Raw genomic sequence first — 16580 nt, forward strand, 5'->3', positions numbered from 1 at the left:
TATGAGTTCTTTCATATTTTTGAAGTCTTCACTATTATTCTACAATGTAGAAAATAGTAAAAATAACGAAAACCCCTTAAATGAGTAGGTGTGTCCAAACTTTTGACTACAACTATCATTCCTGAATTCACAACATTGTTTGTCAACATTTGACTTATGTAGGTCAGGTTACTCAGACCAACTTGCTATCTTTTATTTTTGCAATGACAGAAGTCTCACACTGGTGTTTCTGTTTTCTGTGCAGGTGTGCTTTTTGCTCAGGCAGCAGGATCAGCCTCGTCAGGCCCCTCTGGATCATCAAGTAACAGCAAAGCCCCTGGTGGGCACAGTGGATCCTAGTGGCTCCCCTACACACCTACCTCATCCACCTATCTTTGATGCTAACTAAAGCCAAAAATAAACCTCGTTTTCACTTAGCCTATGCCAAAAAAATACATATATATGGCGAGACAAACTGAAACTCAGACCACTTGAAGTACACTCTCAGGTCCTCTCATATATTCTTCCCTCTTTTGTTCTTTAGCCTAAATAAGTTTGAATAACCCAACAAGGAGCCAGTATATGATAGATATTTGCACAGCCTATGAATAATTTATTTCTACATAAATGTACAGATTATCTGAGAACAAAAGAAAAAGAATACATTGGAAGGGTAATGCACTGTTTAAACATTTAACACAGCTACTGACTGACAATGAAGCTTTTTCTCAAGAGGAAAAATAAGTTGTTTGTAACATTATCATTCTCCTCATTGTTATTATTATTATTATTATTATTATCATCATCATCACTAACAATATACTCATTGCAAAAAATATATATTTAGGATTCTATAAAGCAGAACATTTGACATTTCTTGTATTTTAAGTAGAAAAGCTTTAAAGTATGTTAGTTCTTCAGGGTATAACAAAGTACCATTGTGACCTCATGTTATAGAATTCCTCTTTTACATTTGCATGATGCAGTCAGAAACAAATCAATCTTTGCTGAGATTTTCTATTAATTGCTCAGACACAGGTTTTGTCTTGCATTTTTTTCTAGTAGAAGTCAACAGGCATTCTTAATGCTCATTGGGCTTTAGAATATGTGCAGGTTTTTCTCAGGTGTCCGCCAGATTGCTGTGAAACAATAACATTGTATTTAACTGCTATATGTTTCTGTCATAGCCACACATTATACAAATGTATTTCCTGGTTTGAGTGTTTGTTTCTCTCATGACACATTTCAACCATATTTTTTTGATTTTCATGTAGAATTTAGTTTTCTATCAAGTTGTCTCATCAATTACCCAGGGTACTCAGTCCTTTTATAAGAAGTGGGATCATCTTCACTCTACGTAAAGCTTTTAGTTTAAAGGTTGATCACTCTGAGACGACACAGAGTAGGGGATTGATATGTGCAGGAATTCTTAGCTCTGCCATTGTGAGCCTTTAAAACTGAGGTTTGGGGCTGAAAGTGACTCTTTTTAAAAGCTTGTCATCATAATGTCTCGAGTGCCTACACCTTGATATGTGAAATCTTCATAACGACAAGGCATTAATGAATTTAGCTACATGCTTGCATTATATAGTGCTGCTTATATCCAAGTGCTTCTTATATTCACAGCTATACCATTATCTTCAATCTGTTGAGGAGTCAGAGGAGGCCAGTTTAATGGCAATAGAAGATGTTACAGAGAATATTGTGGGATTGACTGATATCTGTTTCATCTGCTGGCATTTGCTTTACTTAATTTCAGTTATCAGAAGTACCGTTTTTTTTTTTGTATATAACACAGTTGCATAGTAATCATGCTCCTGTAGCAACAGAACAATGGTTATTCTATTAAACAATTTCCACTGAAACGTATGAAGGAGTCTGTCCTCTCCAGCTAGACACTGGAGGGTAAAGCTCTCTCAGAGAATGATAAAAGTAATAGCCAATTATTATCCCAATAAATGGCTAATGATAACATAGAGCTGTGTTATGGTTTAAAGGATGGGTGGAATCACCCAATCAATTCCTGACTTTGGGTCAGCACGGATCTTCAATTTGATATTTTTACCACTTTGTCCCCAAGGCAAGCATTCCCATCCGAGCATCTTCTCATTTAAATTTTTTTTATCAGATATCCATTGATTTGCAGCTCTCAGAGATATTTGCATTTTAACTGCTAAGGTGCATTCATCTTAAGATAGCTAGCTGGGATAACCACATATCACAGTAAGTATTTTTCCTAAACAAAGTAGCTATCAGCAAAGTCAGAGCTAGCAAGGGGGAAAAAAGTAAAGTGTTTCAGATGTTTGCAGAAGATGGGCAGGGACTCTGCTGTCCTAGCTTCAGGGAGAAGCTTGTTCCACCATTGGGGTGCCAGGACAGAGAAGAGCTTGGACTGGGCTGAGCGGGAGCTGCCCTTCTGTAGGGGTGGGAGGGCCAAGAGACCAAAGGTGGCAGAATGGCATGCTCAGGTTGGGGTGCATGGTTTGAACATAGCCTGAAGGTAGAGAGGGGTAGTTCCTGTTGCTGCTCTGTAGGTAAATACCATTATCTTGTAGTGAGCTGCGACTGGAAGCCAATGGAGTGTGCTGAGGAGTGGAGTGACATTGGAGAACTTGCAAAGGTTGAACACCAGGCAGACTGCAGCGTTCTGGATAAGTTGCAGGGGTTTGATGGCACACGCAGGGAGCCCAGCCAACAGCGAGTTGCAGTGTTCCAGATGGGAGATGACAAGTGCCTGGATTAAGACCTGCACCGCTTCCTGTGTGAGGTAGGGTCATACTCTGTTGTAGAGCATGAACCTGCAGGAGCGAGTCACTGCTTTGATGTTTGCAGAGAAAGACAGCATGTTGACCAGTGTCGTGCCAAGGTTCTTTGCACTATGGGAGGGGGGGACACCATGGAGTTGTCAACTGGGATGGACAGGTCTTGGGAGTGGGCAGACCTTCACCAGGAGGAAGAGCAGCTCCATCTTGTTGAGCTTGTGGTGGTAGGCCGAAATCCAAGCTTAGATATCTGCCAAGCAGCCAGAGATGTGTGTTGCCACCTAGGTGTCAGAAGGGGAGAAGGAAATAGTAGTTGATTGTCATCTGCATAGCAATGAGGTAGAGACCATGTGAGGATATGACGGAGCTGAGTGAGATAGAAGAGGAGAGGGCCTAGAACAGAGCCCTGGGTCATGCCAGTAGTGAGAGTATATGGTGCTGACACAGATCCTCTCCACGTCACCTGGTAAGAGCAGCCTGCCAGGTAAGAAGCAGTCCCAAGAGTTTGAGAAGCACAGCCCTGAGAGGGTGGAGAGGAGAATCTGACGGAAGGCAGTTTCTGTATCTTCAAGAAACCGCATAGATTCACACTCAGTACTTTTCAGAATCCTCAGGGAAGGTCGGTTTTGACAATAAGGAGATGTTACACACATTGTATACCTCATGGTCTTTTTTCCTGCAGATCCATTTGACCTCAATGTAGGGCCTGCCTCTACCTCAAGTCTATGCTTTGACCAAATCTCTTGTAAGACCATTTCCCTTTACACAGTAAATAATCCAAAATGGTTGGAAGGATAGATTATTGCAGACAATCGTCTAACGCAAGAGGGGAGCAAAGTACACTTCAATCCGGCCCGCCCTTTTTTCTTCCCAATTGGTAGTTACAGTCTTGTCCCATCGCTGCAACTCTCGTACAGACTCAGGAGAGGCGAAGGTCGAGAGCCGTGCGTCCTCCAAAACACGACCCAGCCAAGCCGCACTGCTTCTTGACACAATGCCCGCTTAACCCGGAAGCCAGCCGCACCAATGTCTGGGCCCGCCACAGGAGTCGCTAGAGCGTGATGGTACAAGGACATCCTGGCCTGCCAAACCTTCTCTTAACCCGGACGACACGTGGCCAATTATATGCCGCCTCATGGGTCTCCCAGTCACGGCCAGCTGTGACACAGCCTGGGATCGAACCTGGGTCTGTAGTGACGCCTCGAACACTGCGATGCAGTGCCTTAGACCGCTGCGCCACTCGGGAGGCCCCACAAATTGATTTTAACAAACAATTGGTCCGCCCAAAAATGCGGCCCTTCGTTGAATTTCAAAATCCCAATGTGGCCCTCAAGGCAAAAAGTTTGCCCACTCCTGGTCTAACGCCTTTAATAATTTCTTTATTATAATTGATGACAATCCCTTTGGATTGTTTTGGCAACATGCAATGGAGACCAGGGAAGCCTCTATCAGCAATACTGACTTCATGCCTTGGTGATTCTACCCCCTAGTGGATTTATTTCTTAAAGCACACAATCAGATACAGTTTGGGATGCATAGCGTGTTTATAGCTTCCGTGGTAGGCCTAATCTTTGCCTTTCCTGTTTTATATTTGATTGCAAGGCCCATAGTTTAGATTTCAACTTGATTTTGAGGAGAATTCTATCATTTCTTGATCTCAACAGAAGTTAGGAGACCTACTTACCATGGAAGAGGCTTGCTTATAGATTTCTATTCTATATCCTTTAGATTTTAGAGAGATTCTCATCAGAATCTTTCCATGAATGTTCAGCCTTAAGACATTATACGACATACCACTTGCTTTAGCTATCTGTTTGGCAGATTGTACATGGCTGGGACAACCAAAACATGTGTGAAGATGAAATAAAATACAATGTTATCGTGAATGAAAATATATAGTTCTATTTACAGGTTAATTCATAGAAGCATTGTCACAGCATAAGAAATCTTGTAATTATAGCACTTCTGAAAAGTAATTATACACTTCTGAAAATTCTTTGGATGGCTCTAGATTATATTACTTTGTTTTTACATTGAAGTTTTCTTTAAAAAAATATGATATAGCAACATAGCACAGACATTACATTTACAGCTGATGACATGTATTATCATGATATTAATAACAATAGTTATTGTGACGACTCCTGTACTGGGTGATTTGGGGAAGTGCTAGGTTGGCACACTGGCCTTGGTTTTGTTAACTATTTTGTTGTCATGTGTAGTATTTGGAAATGTAGAATATAAATGAGGATTTGTTCTTCTACTTCTCAGGAATATACTTCTACCTCCAGTTTTTATGGATGTATCCCTGCTAGGGCTAAAGTTACAGGTTAGTGTGTGCACATGGTGTTGCGCTTTGTATTTCTCTCTTTCTCTTCATTGGTGTTACAGATTATTTTTCATGTAGCACTTTTGCATTTTGGTCGGTGTTACACCTAGGCAACAAACTGCTATATTGAAACACTATTGCTGCAGCCTACAACTACTTCTTATAGATACAGGCACAAAAGTATTTTTCAGTCCGTTTTGTGCATGTGCGATATTTTTTCTCATTATTCTCTATGATGAACCTTTTTTCCACTGAATGGGATGTTTCCCAAAATACAAGGAAACAAGTGAAGTTGAGGGGTGGCATTTTGTGCCTCTTCAGTGACCAGTTTTTAGGTGTAGTGCCCAAACAACAGATCAACAACACGCTTTTTAGAACGTGTGATCTCTTTTTAATGCTTTTTTCTGAGGGGTGAAGAACGGTTCTTGCCTATTTAATCAATGTGTTTGTGTGAATACATTCATTTTGGATTTAAATAAATATAAATTTTTCCTAGAATGTCAGCTGAGGTTTTACACCACAATTGCATTGATAAATACTTCAGCACAAAGAGATGAATGTTTCAGAGTTTCTTTAGAACAGATTACATTGAATGTTGGTATCAACTGAATGGCATGGTTAAACTTGGAAAGATTACATTCTATATCTTTAAACACATTTGTAAATTGTTATCCATCAGCCTTTACATTGGAAAAGTTTAAGACATAATTTATCTGATGAAGGCCTATCTGCATGGATTTTAAATGGGGGGAAAAACACAAGTATACAATCTTAAATAAAATGGGTGTGTTTTATTGTATTTTGTATTGAACCTTGTCTTATTACTGATGTACATTATGTACATTCTTACTCAATTTTTACAAAACATTTTAGGTATACTAATGATTCGCAAAAATACACCTCGAAAGTTTACACTTTGTCATACATCATCTATTCATCCACAAAAAATCGGGAGTTAACTGTAAACAAAAAGCAATACAAATGGAATATGAATAGAATATGACTATTACCCTATCTAGAAATGGTCTGCCACCACAAGGCTACCATCTGCAACGTGACTTGGGTATCACGTTGACTGTTTTTTTTTTTCAAAAGCACCGCCCCTTGATTACAGCAGTAGACCTTCCCGGTAGATTTAAATGAACAGAAACAAAACAGCACGAGAACGAATGGAATAAAGGACGAAAAGCAACCACAAACAGGAACTGATATGTTCTCGACCTTTTTTTAGTAGGTACAAGGATTATTTTCACGAGCTGTATAACGATTATTGTTCGTGTACAACATTTCATTTTGTGAAGATGAGACTTCGGTCTCGAAGTATTGCTGACCCTTCATCAGCACAGTTTAACGGTCGGCGGTCCTCGAAGAGAGCGGCTCCGAGCGTAACTCCGGAAAAGGTAAATCGATTAGCTTGTTTTGACCAAATATCTTGGAATAAACTGAACTTTGAATGCGTCATACGCATTATCGTTGGCTTAAAACAAATTTGCTAGCCGAACTCACAATCGCTTGCTAACTAGCTAGCCGATTTGACAACCGTAAACAATGATGTTGTTGTAGTAGCTAGCTTGAAAAATGCTATTCGTCGCTAGGACACTATTTTCACGCCACTTCGATACAGATACGACCGGAAGTGGTTTCTTGGCAGGTTATGAAAACATTTTCGCTAACCCTAACCTTTTTCCTAACCTGACACGTTAATGATCATAACCTGAATATGTTCATTCTCAACCTACTGCATAAATTCTCCTAACCTACTACGAAAACGTTCATTCCGGTTGTAGATGTAACGAAGTGGCGTGAAAAGAGTATATTCACTTGCTGGCAAAATTGGCTAACTACAACGGACAAATGTTACAATGGGTTCTTGTTCACAGTTCAACTGACCAGTTGGCCACCCTGAATGTATTTTTCGTTCTTACCCAAAACTATATATGCAATATTTTATCTAATTTATTATAATTGAACATAACCTGTCTGTAATATAACATGGTGACTCATGTTTTTGTTTAATTTGACAAAGCATCACACTGGCTTTATCATCAACTCATGTTGATACAGGCAGGTAGTCATGTCTTACATTTCGCTTGAAATAGCTCCACGGATGTAGTGTCTGGCAGAGAGGATACAGATTACCCATCACAAGTAGGTCGAGGGGGAAGGACTTGAACTAGTATCTATGTCGCCCATGCGCTCTGTTTTTACTATCACTGTAGCTAGATGTTATTAAATGTCAGTATACACACTGATTGATTTAATTGAATCCTCCATAGGACAAAGACTCATAATAATGTGGTCATTAGTAGGTCAGTTGGTAGATTATGGTGCTTGGAACTCCAGGATAGTGGGTTCGTTTCCCATGACCCCCTGTACATACTATGTATGCATGACTGTAAGTCGCTTTGGATAACGCCTTTTTCATCAAGGTTTGGGTCAGCCTGTATGTGAGACAACTTGCACGTTTTTATACTAGTGCCCAATACTTTACTGACATACAGTTGGTGGGGGTAATTCTGATCCTTTTTATGTGAGCTTTTAGCTACTTTTTCAGACTGTCACAATTATATTTTCTGTGTGTAGGATGAAGATGTACAACAGCCAGACAACCAGTCACTCTACCCTGATGATGATATCCCCACCGCTACAAAGCGCCCTCTTGTACAAGGGCGTGGGAGGAAAAGGGTGGCAGCCCCTGCCTATGAAGACGGAGAAGGTACCCATTTATTTTGGTGAATGCAATTGCTCTATTGTTTATTTCAAGATGTCAACTAAATACTGACAATCATTCTGTATTCATTTCTAGATCTGGGCTTCAAGACCCCCATTAATGTGCGCCATCACCGGGTGCTGTCAGAGCTAAACCCCTCCTCTCCCCTCAATTCCACTATGCGAAATATCTACTCCCCCATGGTCCGGTTCCTCACACCTACCAAGGAAAGTAAGTACCTCAAAGGTGGATTGGATGGGCTATGTTCGAAATTGCGTACTTGCACACTATTTAGTAAGCAATCCCGAGTGTGTGTGTTTTGGCTTTTGTATGTATTTTACAAGTAGGGTAGTCTGCCTGGAAGGCCAGGGGCTAATTCATGGGTGTGCAGTGTTTGTGTTCAGATAGAACTATATTGTGTAGAACCGAACAGACATTCTTCTGTCTTGGAGAATAGGCCATCATGGTTTGGCACTTTCCTGAGTCCATTGGGTAGGCCTATTTGTTTATAGAGAAACTGTCACTTTCGGTTTCTAATAAACAAACTACTGTATAGGCTAGCAAGGACTTGCATGTGATTATTGAGGCAAGAGTAGATGAGGTCAGCACAGTAATGGCCCAATTGGTCCAGGGTGAATGAGTCTTATTCATTTGAATCAAGGCTGTTTTTTTTTCCTTCGTTTTTTTAAATCTATTCAGATGCGAGAACCCCCAGCAGTGGTGATGTGATGAGCCCAGAGCAGTGTGTGTTTGGCTATGGTTCCATCAGCCTTCTCGCTGGAGATGAGGACAATGATGATGTTTTCAGCCCGTGGGTTCTTCCGTTTTTTGTTCTTGGTTCTGTGGAATGATTATAAGGCTGCATGCCATAACATATTATGAAATACAATGATGAAATACTTGATGAATTAGATCACCTCAGGATCATCTTGGGGCTATGTCATAATGCAGGATCAAAGAGTTACCAGCAAACCGTCCATTGGTGTCAAATAACTCTGATAAGATAATCAACAGCTGGGCATCTAAAGAAGCTGGCCAGCCTGGCCAACATAATTGTTCCTGGTTTGTGATGCACTTCTGCTGAAATAATCCACTGCCCATACTTGCTGTCCTAATGTCTGTGGTTCTCAAGGACTCCCTTTTCCTGAAAGTAATTAATCCATTGCACTGTTGTATTTAGCTTTACCTTCATCAAGAACATTCCATCCAAATCCCAGCAATCCAAACCATGCATACGAGACATCCCACCTAAGACGAGGAGTACGCCCCAAGCCACTCTAGTTTTAGATCTGGTGAGTGTTGGGTTTACCTTTGAGATTAGTGACTAATCAAAGCATTTACTTATGTAATTCCCATGCAAAGTATAATATATATTTTTAGGCGGGTCTGGTTTACAGTCTAATATTTACTTAGTATATTAATGTATCAGTAGGTTGTATTTCCATGATGATTACCAAGTTATATTATCATTCCATCAAAATTAAACACTGGGGTACCAATTGCTTGGATATTTTTGTGTTCTAGGATGAAACGCTCATTTACAGCTCTCTGAACCGGATTGAGGATGCAGAGTACACCTTTCGCACATGCTTTCAGGACAATCAGTACAAAGTTAGTGAATCAATCTGTTCATTTCAGACTTATAAGGCCTCAGGAAGGCAGTGATAAGGGCTTTTATCCTTTGCTTGAATGACCAGTGTTTATTTTTTTAATAGGATGAATGTCTGTCTAATGATGGTAACATAAAATATTGTAATATTTTAATTCTCTTACCTCAATAGGTCTACATGATTCTACGACCACATGTGAAAGAATTTCTGGAAGCCATGACAAAACATTTTGAGGTATGTTTTCAAGTTGTTGGTATTATGTGTGCAGTAGCCATGTGTTTTTATTTTTGCTACATGTTTAACTTTCCCCCATGTATGTTTGTTAAGAAGCCAGTTAATTGAATGACTCATGTGTTTTTCGCAGATGTTTGTTTATACATCTGCAAAGAAAGAATATGCAGGGAAAATACTGGACATCTTGGACCCAAAAAGAAGGCTGTTTCGGTATGAGAAGTAACATTTGTTTTACTTTGGTTGCTGTCCTTTTGCAATGCTTGTTTTGCTGTATTGTTGTAGTGATATTGCAGCTGCAGAGTTCTGTGTACCAGAGACAGGCTGACAATCTCATCTACTTTGAATAATTTGAGGAATAGATTTCAGTTGATATTAGGTTGTACTTTAAATGTGTATAACTGATATCTCCTTTTGTAGACACTGTATATATCATGTACATAACTGATATCTTCTTTTGTAGACACCGTTTGTATCAACAGGACTGTACCTGTGTTCTTGGGCACTATGTCAAGGATTTGGGCGTACTTGAGAGGGACCTTGCTAAAACGGTGGTTTTGGACAATGCTCCACACACATACCCCTACCATGTGTGTTTACTGTGATGTTGTTCACTTAATTATATGATGCATTTTTTTTAAATTTGGAAGCAGAGTGGAGTTTTATTAAATTTCCTGCTTTATTTCTGCAGCTGATGAATATGCTTCCCATCAAGAGCTGGTCTGGGGATAAGGAGGACAAAGAACTTCAGAAGCTCATCCCGTATCTTGAGAGAGTGTCCGGAACAGTACGTTGACAGTGTTTTGCTATCCCACCTCCGGTGGCATACAAAGTATTATTTTCATTAAATTGTAGTGTTTATTTTTGTTGTTGCAATTTCCATAATTCACGACCTAGTTAGGTGTCTTCTAGGATTAAATCTCTTTTGACAAAACCAACATCACACATGCAACAGAGATCTCATTTGGGAAGTGGGTATGCCCCTGGCGTGTGGAAAAAGCAGAAAAACTAACCTTGAGTCAGTCTTAAACACTTGGCTAGTATTCTACAAATACCACAAGTTAAAGCTGTTATCGTATGTTTGGAAATGTCATTCAGAAAGACTGCTACTACTTGTATTCCACAAGAAACAGCACCAGTGTTCTACAAAATAAATAGTGGATGTTTTTACTAACTTGAAGGCACCAATCTTCTGTAGGATGATTGCCGTGAGGTACTGAAGAGGAGGACAGACCACTTTCAGACTGCTCTCTGAGGATTGAGAAAAGGCTTCTGATCATCCTTCCATAAATGTTTTAATTGCAAACATGAACTATATCTACTATTCTAGTCCTTCTGTATAATCTCTGAATGACCAATGGGTTTCTGATAGTGTGTCAGTTTAAAATGCAGAGATTCCCAAACATTTCTCACTCAGCCCAGCAATAAATTGCTATTAGTTTAAAAATGAACTATTTGAATATAATGACGCAACTTTATGTTCTTCATACTTAATAATCCTAATTTATTGACAGAAAATATATTTTTAGAAGCTGTTGTGTAAATATTCTTTGATTATTTTAGTGACATGATTGGATTTTTCACCTCAACAAAAGCCAGAACAAGTTTCTGTAAATAATAAAACAACTTAAACCATGCTGGCCTTTTTCAGAATAATTTGAGAAGTCTGATTAATTTAGTCTTATTTGTCTGGTTGACCTCATGCACGAAAATGCAAATCTCCCTTTACGCTTGTCAAACTAGATTCTGACACTACTGCTTACATCTGCACTGGGGTCGGACAGGCTTCCTGTTTAGATTAAGACACTATGGAGCTGGTGCAAGATATGGCTCCGGAAACGACTCAATCCAGGGGGGAGAAATGCGTTGTTCTCCGAATTGTCCCATTATCCAAACTGTTACACCGAGAATCATTGAACGGCTGCTAGTTTAAGTAAACTGCTATTTGTCCTCATTCTAGCTATCGGTACCCGCCGCAGTCATTGCGGAATGGCACATAGCGTTGAACAAAGGAGCTGATTAGCTGACACTGCCATTCCAAAATGGCTGCTTTAGCTTCTGCTACTTAGCATGAAGATGGAAAGGGCCATTTTCTGTAAAAACTAGTGGTCATTCAATCTTGATCTAACAGTTGGGATAATGGGACAATTCGGAGTACAATGTATTTCTCATCCCTGGGAATATCTCACTCCGGCTCCACAGTGTCTTTATCTAAATAGGAATCCTGTCCGACCCCAGTGCAGCTGTAAGCAAGCATAGGGTCAATCTATTCTGGCTACCTTTACAGTGCCTTTAGCACACTATAGAAATGTCATGTGTCCTATGACTTCCATGGTTAGCCTATTTGTTTTGTTTTTGTACATGGAATTTTGACAATACATTTTTACCCCAAGAATGAATATTCAGAAACTAAACTTACCCCTCCCATTAAACGGACCTTTCCACCAAAGCTATAGTGGAATCCTACTCTAATGCCAGTTTCCCCCACATGTGACAGGAACACAAAGACTGCTATTGTCTGCCTATTCTCTTACCTTTCTAAAGTTTCAACATGCTTCACAAATCAGTCTCAGGGGTTGGCACCTGGTCACCTTTCATTCGACACTAAGGTCTGAGTGGGTTAATTTCATACTGCTTTTGGAAACCCGTCTAGAGTTTGCAAATCTGAGTTGAAATAACTTTGCATGTGATTTGTTTTTAATTCTCTGTGTACCATAGCACTTTACGGGAGGCTGATTTATTTGATGATCAACTCCAGGTGACTTCCTGTTTAATGTTTTATTTTCTAAATATCTGGACCAAACAGCAGAGCCCCAAAACCCCCCGGTGTATCCGCTTTGGATTTATTTGCTCCATATGGTCTGTGTGACATGGTACCCAGAAAGTGTGTGGGCGGGGGCTTAAACGTAGTATTTTGTCAGTCTTGAAATTTGATTCAGAAGTTGAGACTGTATACCAGATTCTAGAAGACAAAAGTTGGGGGAAGGAAAAAATAACGAAGAAATTGAAACAGCAGTAATTCTGCATCCCTAGAAAAAGTAAGTATATTAAGCATCTTTTAATCGAATAGAAGTGTGTAGGCTACTTTCTCTGTATGAATTTTGACTCTATGTCCATATGACTATGTATAAACTAAGCTATTGAATAGTGGCTTCATCAGACCTAAATGATGAGGCTATCGTTTATATTGCTCCTCTTGTTATTATTAGTAATTTGATATGGGAATATTAGATCTATGTATTATTTATGATCAATAAACGACCACTTCAATTATCAAGTATCCTATTCAAAGAAAAATGGTAATATCCTAATCAATGAATGCAACTGGCAACAATTAATCTGCAACAGAACAGCAAATGCACATTTTCTCTTGTGTGCGCGTTCCGTTTGTCAATTGGTCATTTCAATTCGATGCCTCACTTTCCAAAAGCTGCACAAAATGTTATGATAGTCTAGTAAATATGTCTTTTGTTTGGAGAATGAACCCCAGTCGTGACGTGTTTGGTTTAGTTGCGTGTCAGTCCTAAAATCAGACGACGAGCCGCCCTCCACGATTGGCGCTGCCCCAAGGGCCGATTCCAAATTCAATCCCCAGATGTTCATAATACAGCCTGGCGCGAATGGGGTGGACCCTTTGAACCTCCCGTGCGGAGATGCAAACAATATCAATACGACCGATATTGTCATGTTATTGTAGGGTTCACATAGACAATTTCACATTGACTATCTGCAGTTATTTCTGTAGGCTGTGCGACTATGACGGGGCGTCAAGCCACCAACCCAGAAGATGGCAAAGAGATTGACAGTGTGAAGGAGTCCATCAGTGACATCATCAATCAACTGCAGGATATTGACCCTGCCAGGCTGTCATTCTCTCCATTCCTCGACCTGGACACCCAGATCTCTTTAGCACCAGTGTCTGACAGTCCTGAATCTTCAGTGGAGGAGCTCCACTCCTCTTCTCACTCAGTCATGGGCTCTCACCACTCCCTGGAAGCCCTGCCAGCTGATCAACTTGTCCGTAAGTGATAATCGAACAAACACATTTTTTGAGTGCCACAAATTAAACGTGCAGATTGGGTGACATTCATTATTCACAACATTGAACATATGGTGGCAGAAAGATGTTGATTATGCTTTGTTTTGTACAGAGCTTGATTCCTGCCACCAGCAACCCAGCGAGGGCTTCAAAGCAGAGCGAAGACCGCAAGAGGGGAAAGAGGGAGTTCAGGATGGAACTATTTCAAGTCCGATTGCTCTTGTGCAGAATTTGGAAGACCCGGTGGAAAACTGCATTAGCACTCCAAATATAGCCTCTCGCAGAGACATTCCCAATGGCACAGACACACAGAGATGGAGTCCAGAATCCAACAATCTGGAGTCCACCATTGATGAAGGCCAACCGTTGCTCGGCTTGCCACCGGAGAGCATAGAGTTGACTATGTGGAGTTCCCAAGATCAAGAGACTTGTGAGGCTGTCCCAGAGGTGGCAGACAAGAGACTGTGGTGCTGCTGCTGTAGATGTTGCCAAAGTGGCCGTGTTCCTGCTGTGTGCTCAGTCCTGGCCTCCCTTCTGATTACTGCAGGGCTTCTCTATGCACTTTATTTCTATGTTCCCATAGATTCCCCAGACTGCCCTGACATGGTCAGCCGCCTCACTTTCACACTTTGCTGCTGTGCCGTAGCTGCAGTCCCCATCTTGTTGGGTATGTCTGAATAATTGTTTTTATATGCGACTCAAACAACACAACTGTCACATTGGGAACAGACATTAGTTCAACATCTAGTTTAGATTTAAATTTGGTTGTTGTCAACAAACGTGAAATAAAAAAAAATCACGTAATTGGATTTAGGTAAAAAGTTGGGTGAAAAGATGTAATCCCCTTACGTTGATGACTTTTTGGCAAATCCAATAACTTTCCCACATTGATTCAAAGTCATCACATTTTATTTTTTGTTGAAATGACATGGAAACAATGTTGATTCAACCAGTTTTTGCTCAGTGGGGTGCCTTTTATACTGAGCTCTACAAACCTACTTATTTAGTTGGAGCAATCAATCTCCCAAAAAGCTCTTGAATGCAGTATTAAGTTATTTTAGGTTTTCTAGTAGTCCACGTCTCATAATTTGTCTAAGGCTTAGTCTTTGTCAACACATTCAACCTCAAGGCAATGCAAGTCTTACTGAAGCACTGGCAATTTCCTCCCCTTTCTTATAAATAGCTTAACATGGAAACTAGAATAGAAAAGATGAGGGTAACTAGTTCTCCAGTCTCCTGGGCAGTGTCCCAATAGTTTCTCATTACTTTCCTCATCTCCTTTTCTTTCTACTGAAAGGACTTGACTGTAGAAAGCAACATGGCTAAAAACAAATCCTTTCACATATTTGGCTTTCAAGTGTTATTAGTCGAATGTTCAAGCAGAAACTGAGGGTTTTAATCAAAGACTGGACTAAGTATCAGTTCAAAAGCAATCAGTTCAAAAAACTAGGATGCTGAAGACTCATAATGCCAGACAAAGTCAAACAGACCATTAGGTGTTTTGTGTTGTGTTTCCAAATGTGAATACTAAAATATCTATTACTCCCACTCTAGCTATGCTGATTGGTGCTATGTGCCAGTTCTGCACTGGGTCTTTAAATCCAGCTGAGGCTCTCCACAGAAGACCGGCCATTCAGCAGCTGTTTGTCTCTGCGTCTATGGAGCAGTTGTTTCTCTACGTTCTCAATCTGTTGGTTCTGGCTACATTCCTGCCTCAAGACCAGCTGCGGGTGGTGCCCATTTTGACTGGCGTTTTCGTTGGTGGGAGGTGAGTGGTTTCAAAGTCATTGATTGCTCAGTGAGTGAAAAGAGTGACGTCTCTAGAATGGACGGCAGGTAGCTTAGCGGTTAGGAGCATTGGGCTAGTAACTGAAAGGTTATTGGTTCAAATCCCCAAGCCGACTAGGTGAAAAATCTGTCTGCCCTTTAGCAAGGCACGTAACCCTTATTGCTCCAGGGTGCCCATGTATAATGGCTGATCCCTGGCTCTGACCCCATTCTCCAAGGGTGTCGGGGGAGTGGGATATGCAAAAATCAAATATCCAATTCACACTTGTACAGGTGTGAAATAGGACAAATGTAAGCACCTAATTATTATAAAGCTGAACATGTTTTAAGTTTATCCTCATTTTATTCCTATAGGCTTATCTACTGGCTCTGCTTCCACATATGTAGCCCCTGGAGAGGCTTTGGATCGGGGCTCACTGTTTTCCCACTCCTTGCCATGGTGGCTTTCAATCTGTACTGTCTGTACGACTTGAGCCTCAGACAGCTGCTCTTTGGGTCGGAGGACACACTCTATTATCAGACCACCCCTTCATCTTGGCCTCTGGAGGTGTCACAGAGCTCCAGTGGCAAATCAGATAGTGTCATACCCACGGACATCTTGGAAACTCAGTAAGGAGGAGAGCACTGTCCCTTATAACTTAAAGAGAAAGCTTAGAACCCAGAAATAGCCCATTCCTGTGGTCTGAAGTTCAGCAGAGCTTCACAGAATGCCACTAACCTCGAAGTCTGTAAAGGCTTAAGTTGTATTTTGCTCCTCATATACAGGACCTTTTTATGTGGATTCATGCTTATTATCTGAAATGCAAGAGCCGTTCCTCCCTTTAGTTGTGGAGGAAATCTTTGAACAATGTTCTACTTCTAAATGTGTGTCCTTTTAAGCTATTCCAGTGCCTATATTTAATGTTTTGTGAAGTACTTTGACTTAAAAGTTATAATTGCAAATGGATGGATATTCTACCAATTGATGTGTTCTTATAAAAACCACTGAATGCGACTTGGGTCCCAAATAGACATTTATTTTATCCATCCAAAAGTTTGTAAATGATACTGAAGTAACAATAAAAGCTATTTGGAAAATAATTTATTCTGTTTCTCGACAGAATTTTATTATTGGCTACTTTAATGTTGACTG

At 40.4% G+C, this 16580-nt stretch overlaps 3 protein-coding genes across 5 annotated transcripts in view; all 3 read left to right on the top strand.

Moving 5' to 3' along the window:
* The window catches only part of LOC110495217 (AT-rich interactive domain-containing protein 3A-like), a 64206-nt gene extending 58322 nt beyond the window's left edge, over window positions 1–5884 (top strand). For both annotated transcript variants that reach the window (XM_036956952.1, XM_036956872.1), the window contains exon 9: window positions 245–5884. In XM_036956952.1, the coding sequence (XP_036812847.1) occupies window positions 245–339 (95 nt within the window). In that variant the 3' untranslated portion in view covers window positions 340–5884. The remainder of the gene's footprint in view (window positions 1–244) is intronic.
* Window positions 5885–6149: 265 nt separating this feature from the next.
* On the top strand, window positions 6150–11257 carry ctdspl3 (CTD (carboxy-terminal domain, RNA polymerase II, polypeptide A) small phosphatase like 3). The gene is made up of 11 exons (XM_021570752.2): window positions 6150–6470; window positions 7654–7786; window positions 7877–8011; window positions 8480–8591; window positions 8961–9072; window positions 9305–9391; window positions 9562–9624; window positions 9755–9834; window positions 10085–10211; window positions 10313–10408; window positions 10820–11257. Exons 1-11 carry the CDS (start codon window positions 6372–6374, stop codon window positions 10874–10876), a joined length of 1101 nt encoding a protein of 366 aa, XP_021426427.2. The 5' UTR covers window positions 6150–6371; the 3' UTR covers window positions 10877–11257.
* Window positions 11258–11384: 127 nt separating this feature from the next.
* LOC110495326 (transmembrane protein 79) lies at window positions 11385–16528 on the top strand. 2 transcript variants are annotated; one of them, XM_021570637.2, is made up of 5 exons: window positions 11385–12659; window positions 13355–13642; window positions 13773–14327; window positions 15215–15428; window positions 15803–16528. In XM_021570637.2, exons 2-5 carry the CDS (start codon window positions 13378–13380, stop codon window positions 16059–16061), a joined length of 1293 nt encoding a protein of 430 aa, XP_021426312.1. In that variant the 5' UTR covers window positions 11385–12659; window positions 13355–13377; the 3' UTR covers window positions 16062–16528. The 2 variants fall into 2 exon arrangements, with proteins under 2 accessions (XP_021426312.1, XP_021426239.1); XM_021570564.2 differs by having other exon boundaries at window positions 13367–13642.
* The last annotated feature ends 52 nt before the right edge of the window (window positions 16529–16580 follow it).

The sequence above is a fragment of the Oncorhynchus mykiss genome, chromosome 1, assembly GCF_013265735.2.
Source record: "Oncorhynchus mykiss isolate Arlee chromosome 1, USDA_OmykA_1.1, whole genome shotgun sequence".
Taxonomy (NCBI): Eukaryota; Metazoa; Chordata; class Actinopteri; order Salmoniformes; family Salmonidae; genus Oncorhynchus; species Oncorhynchus mykiss.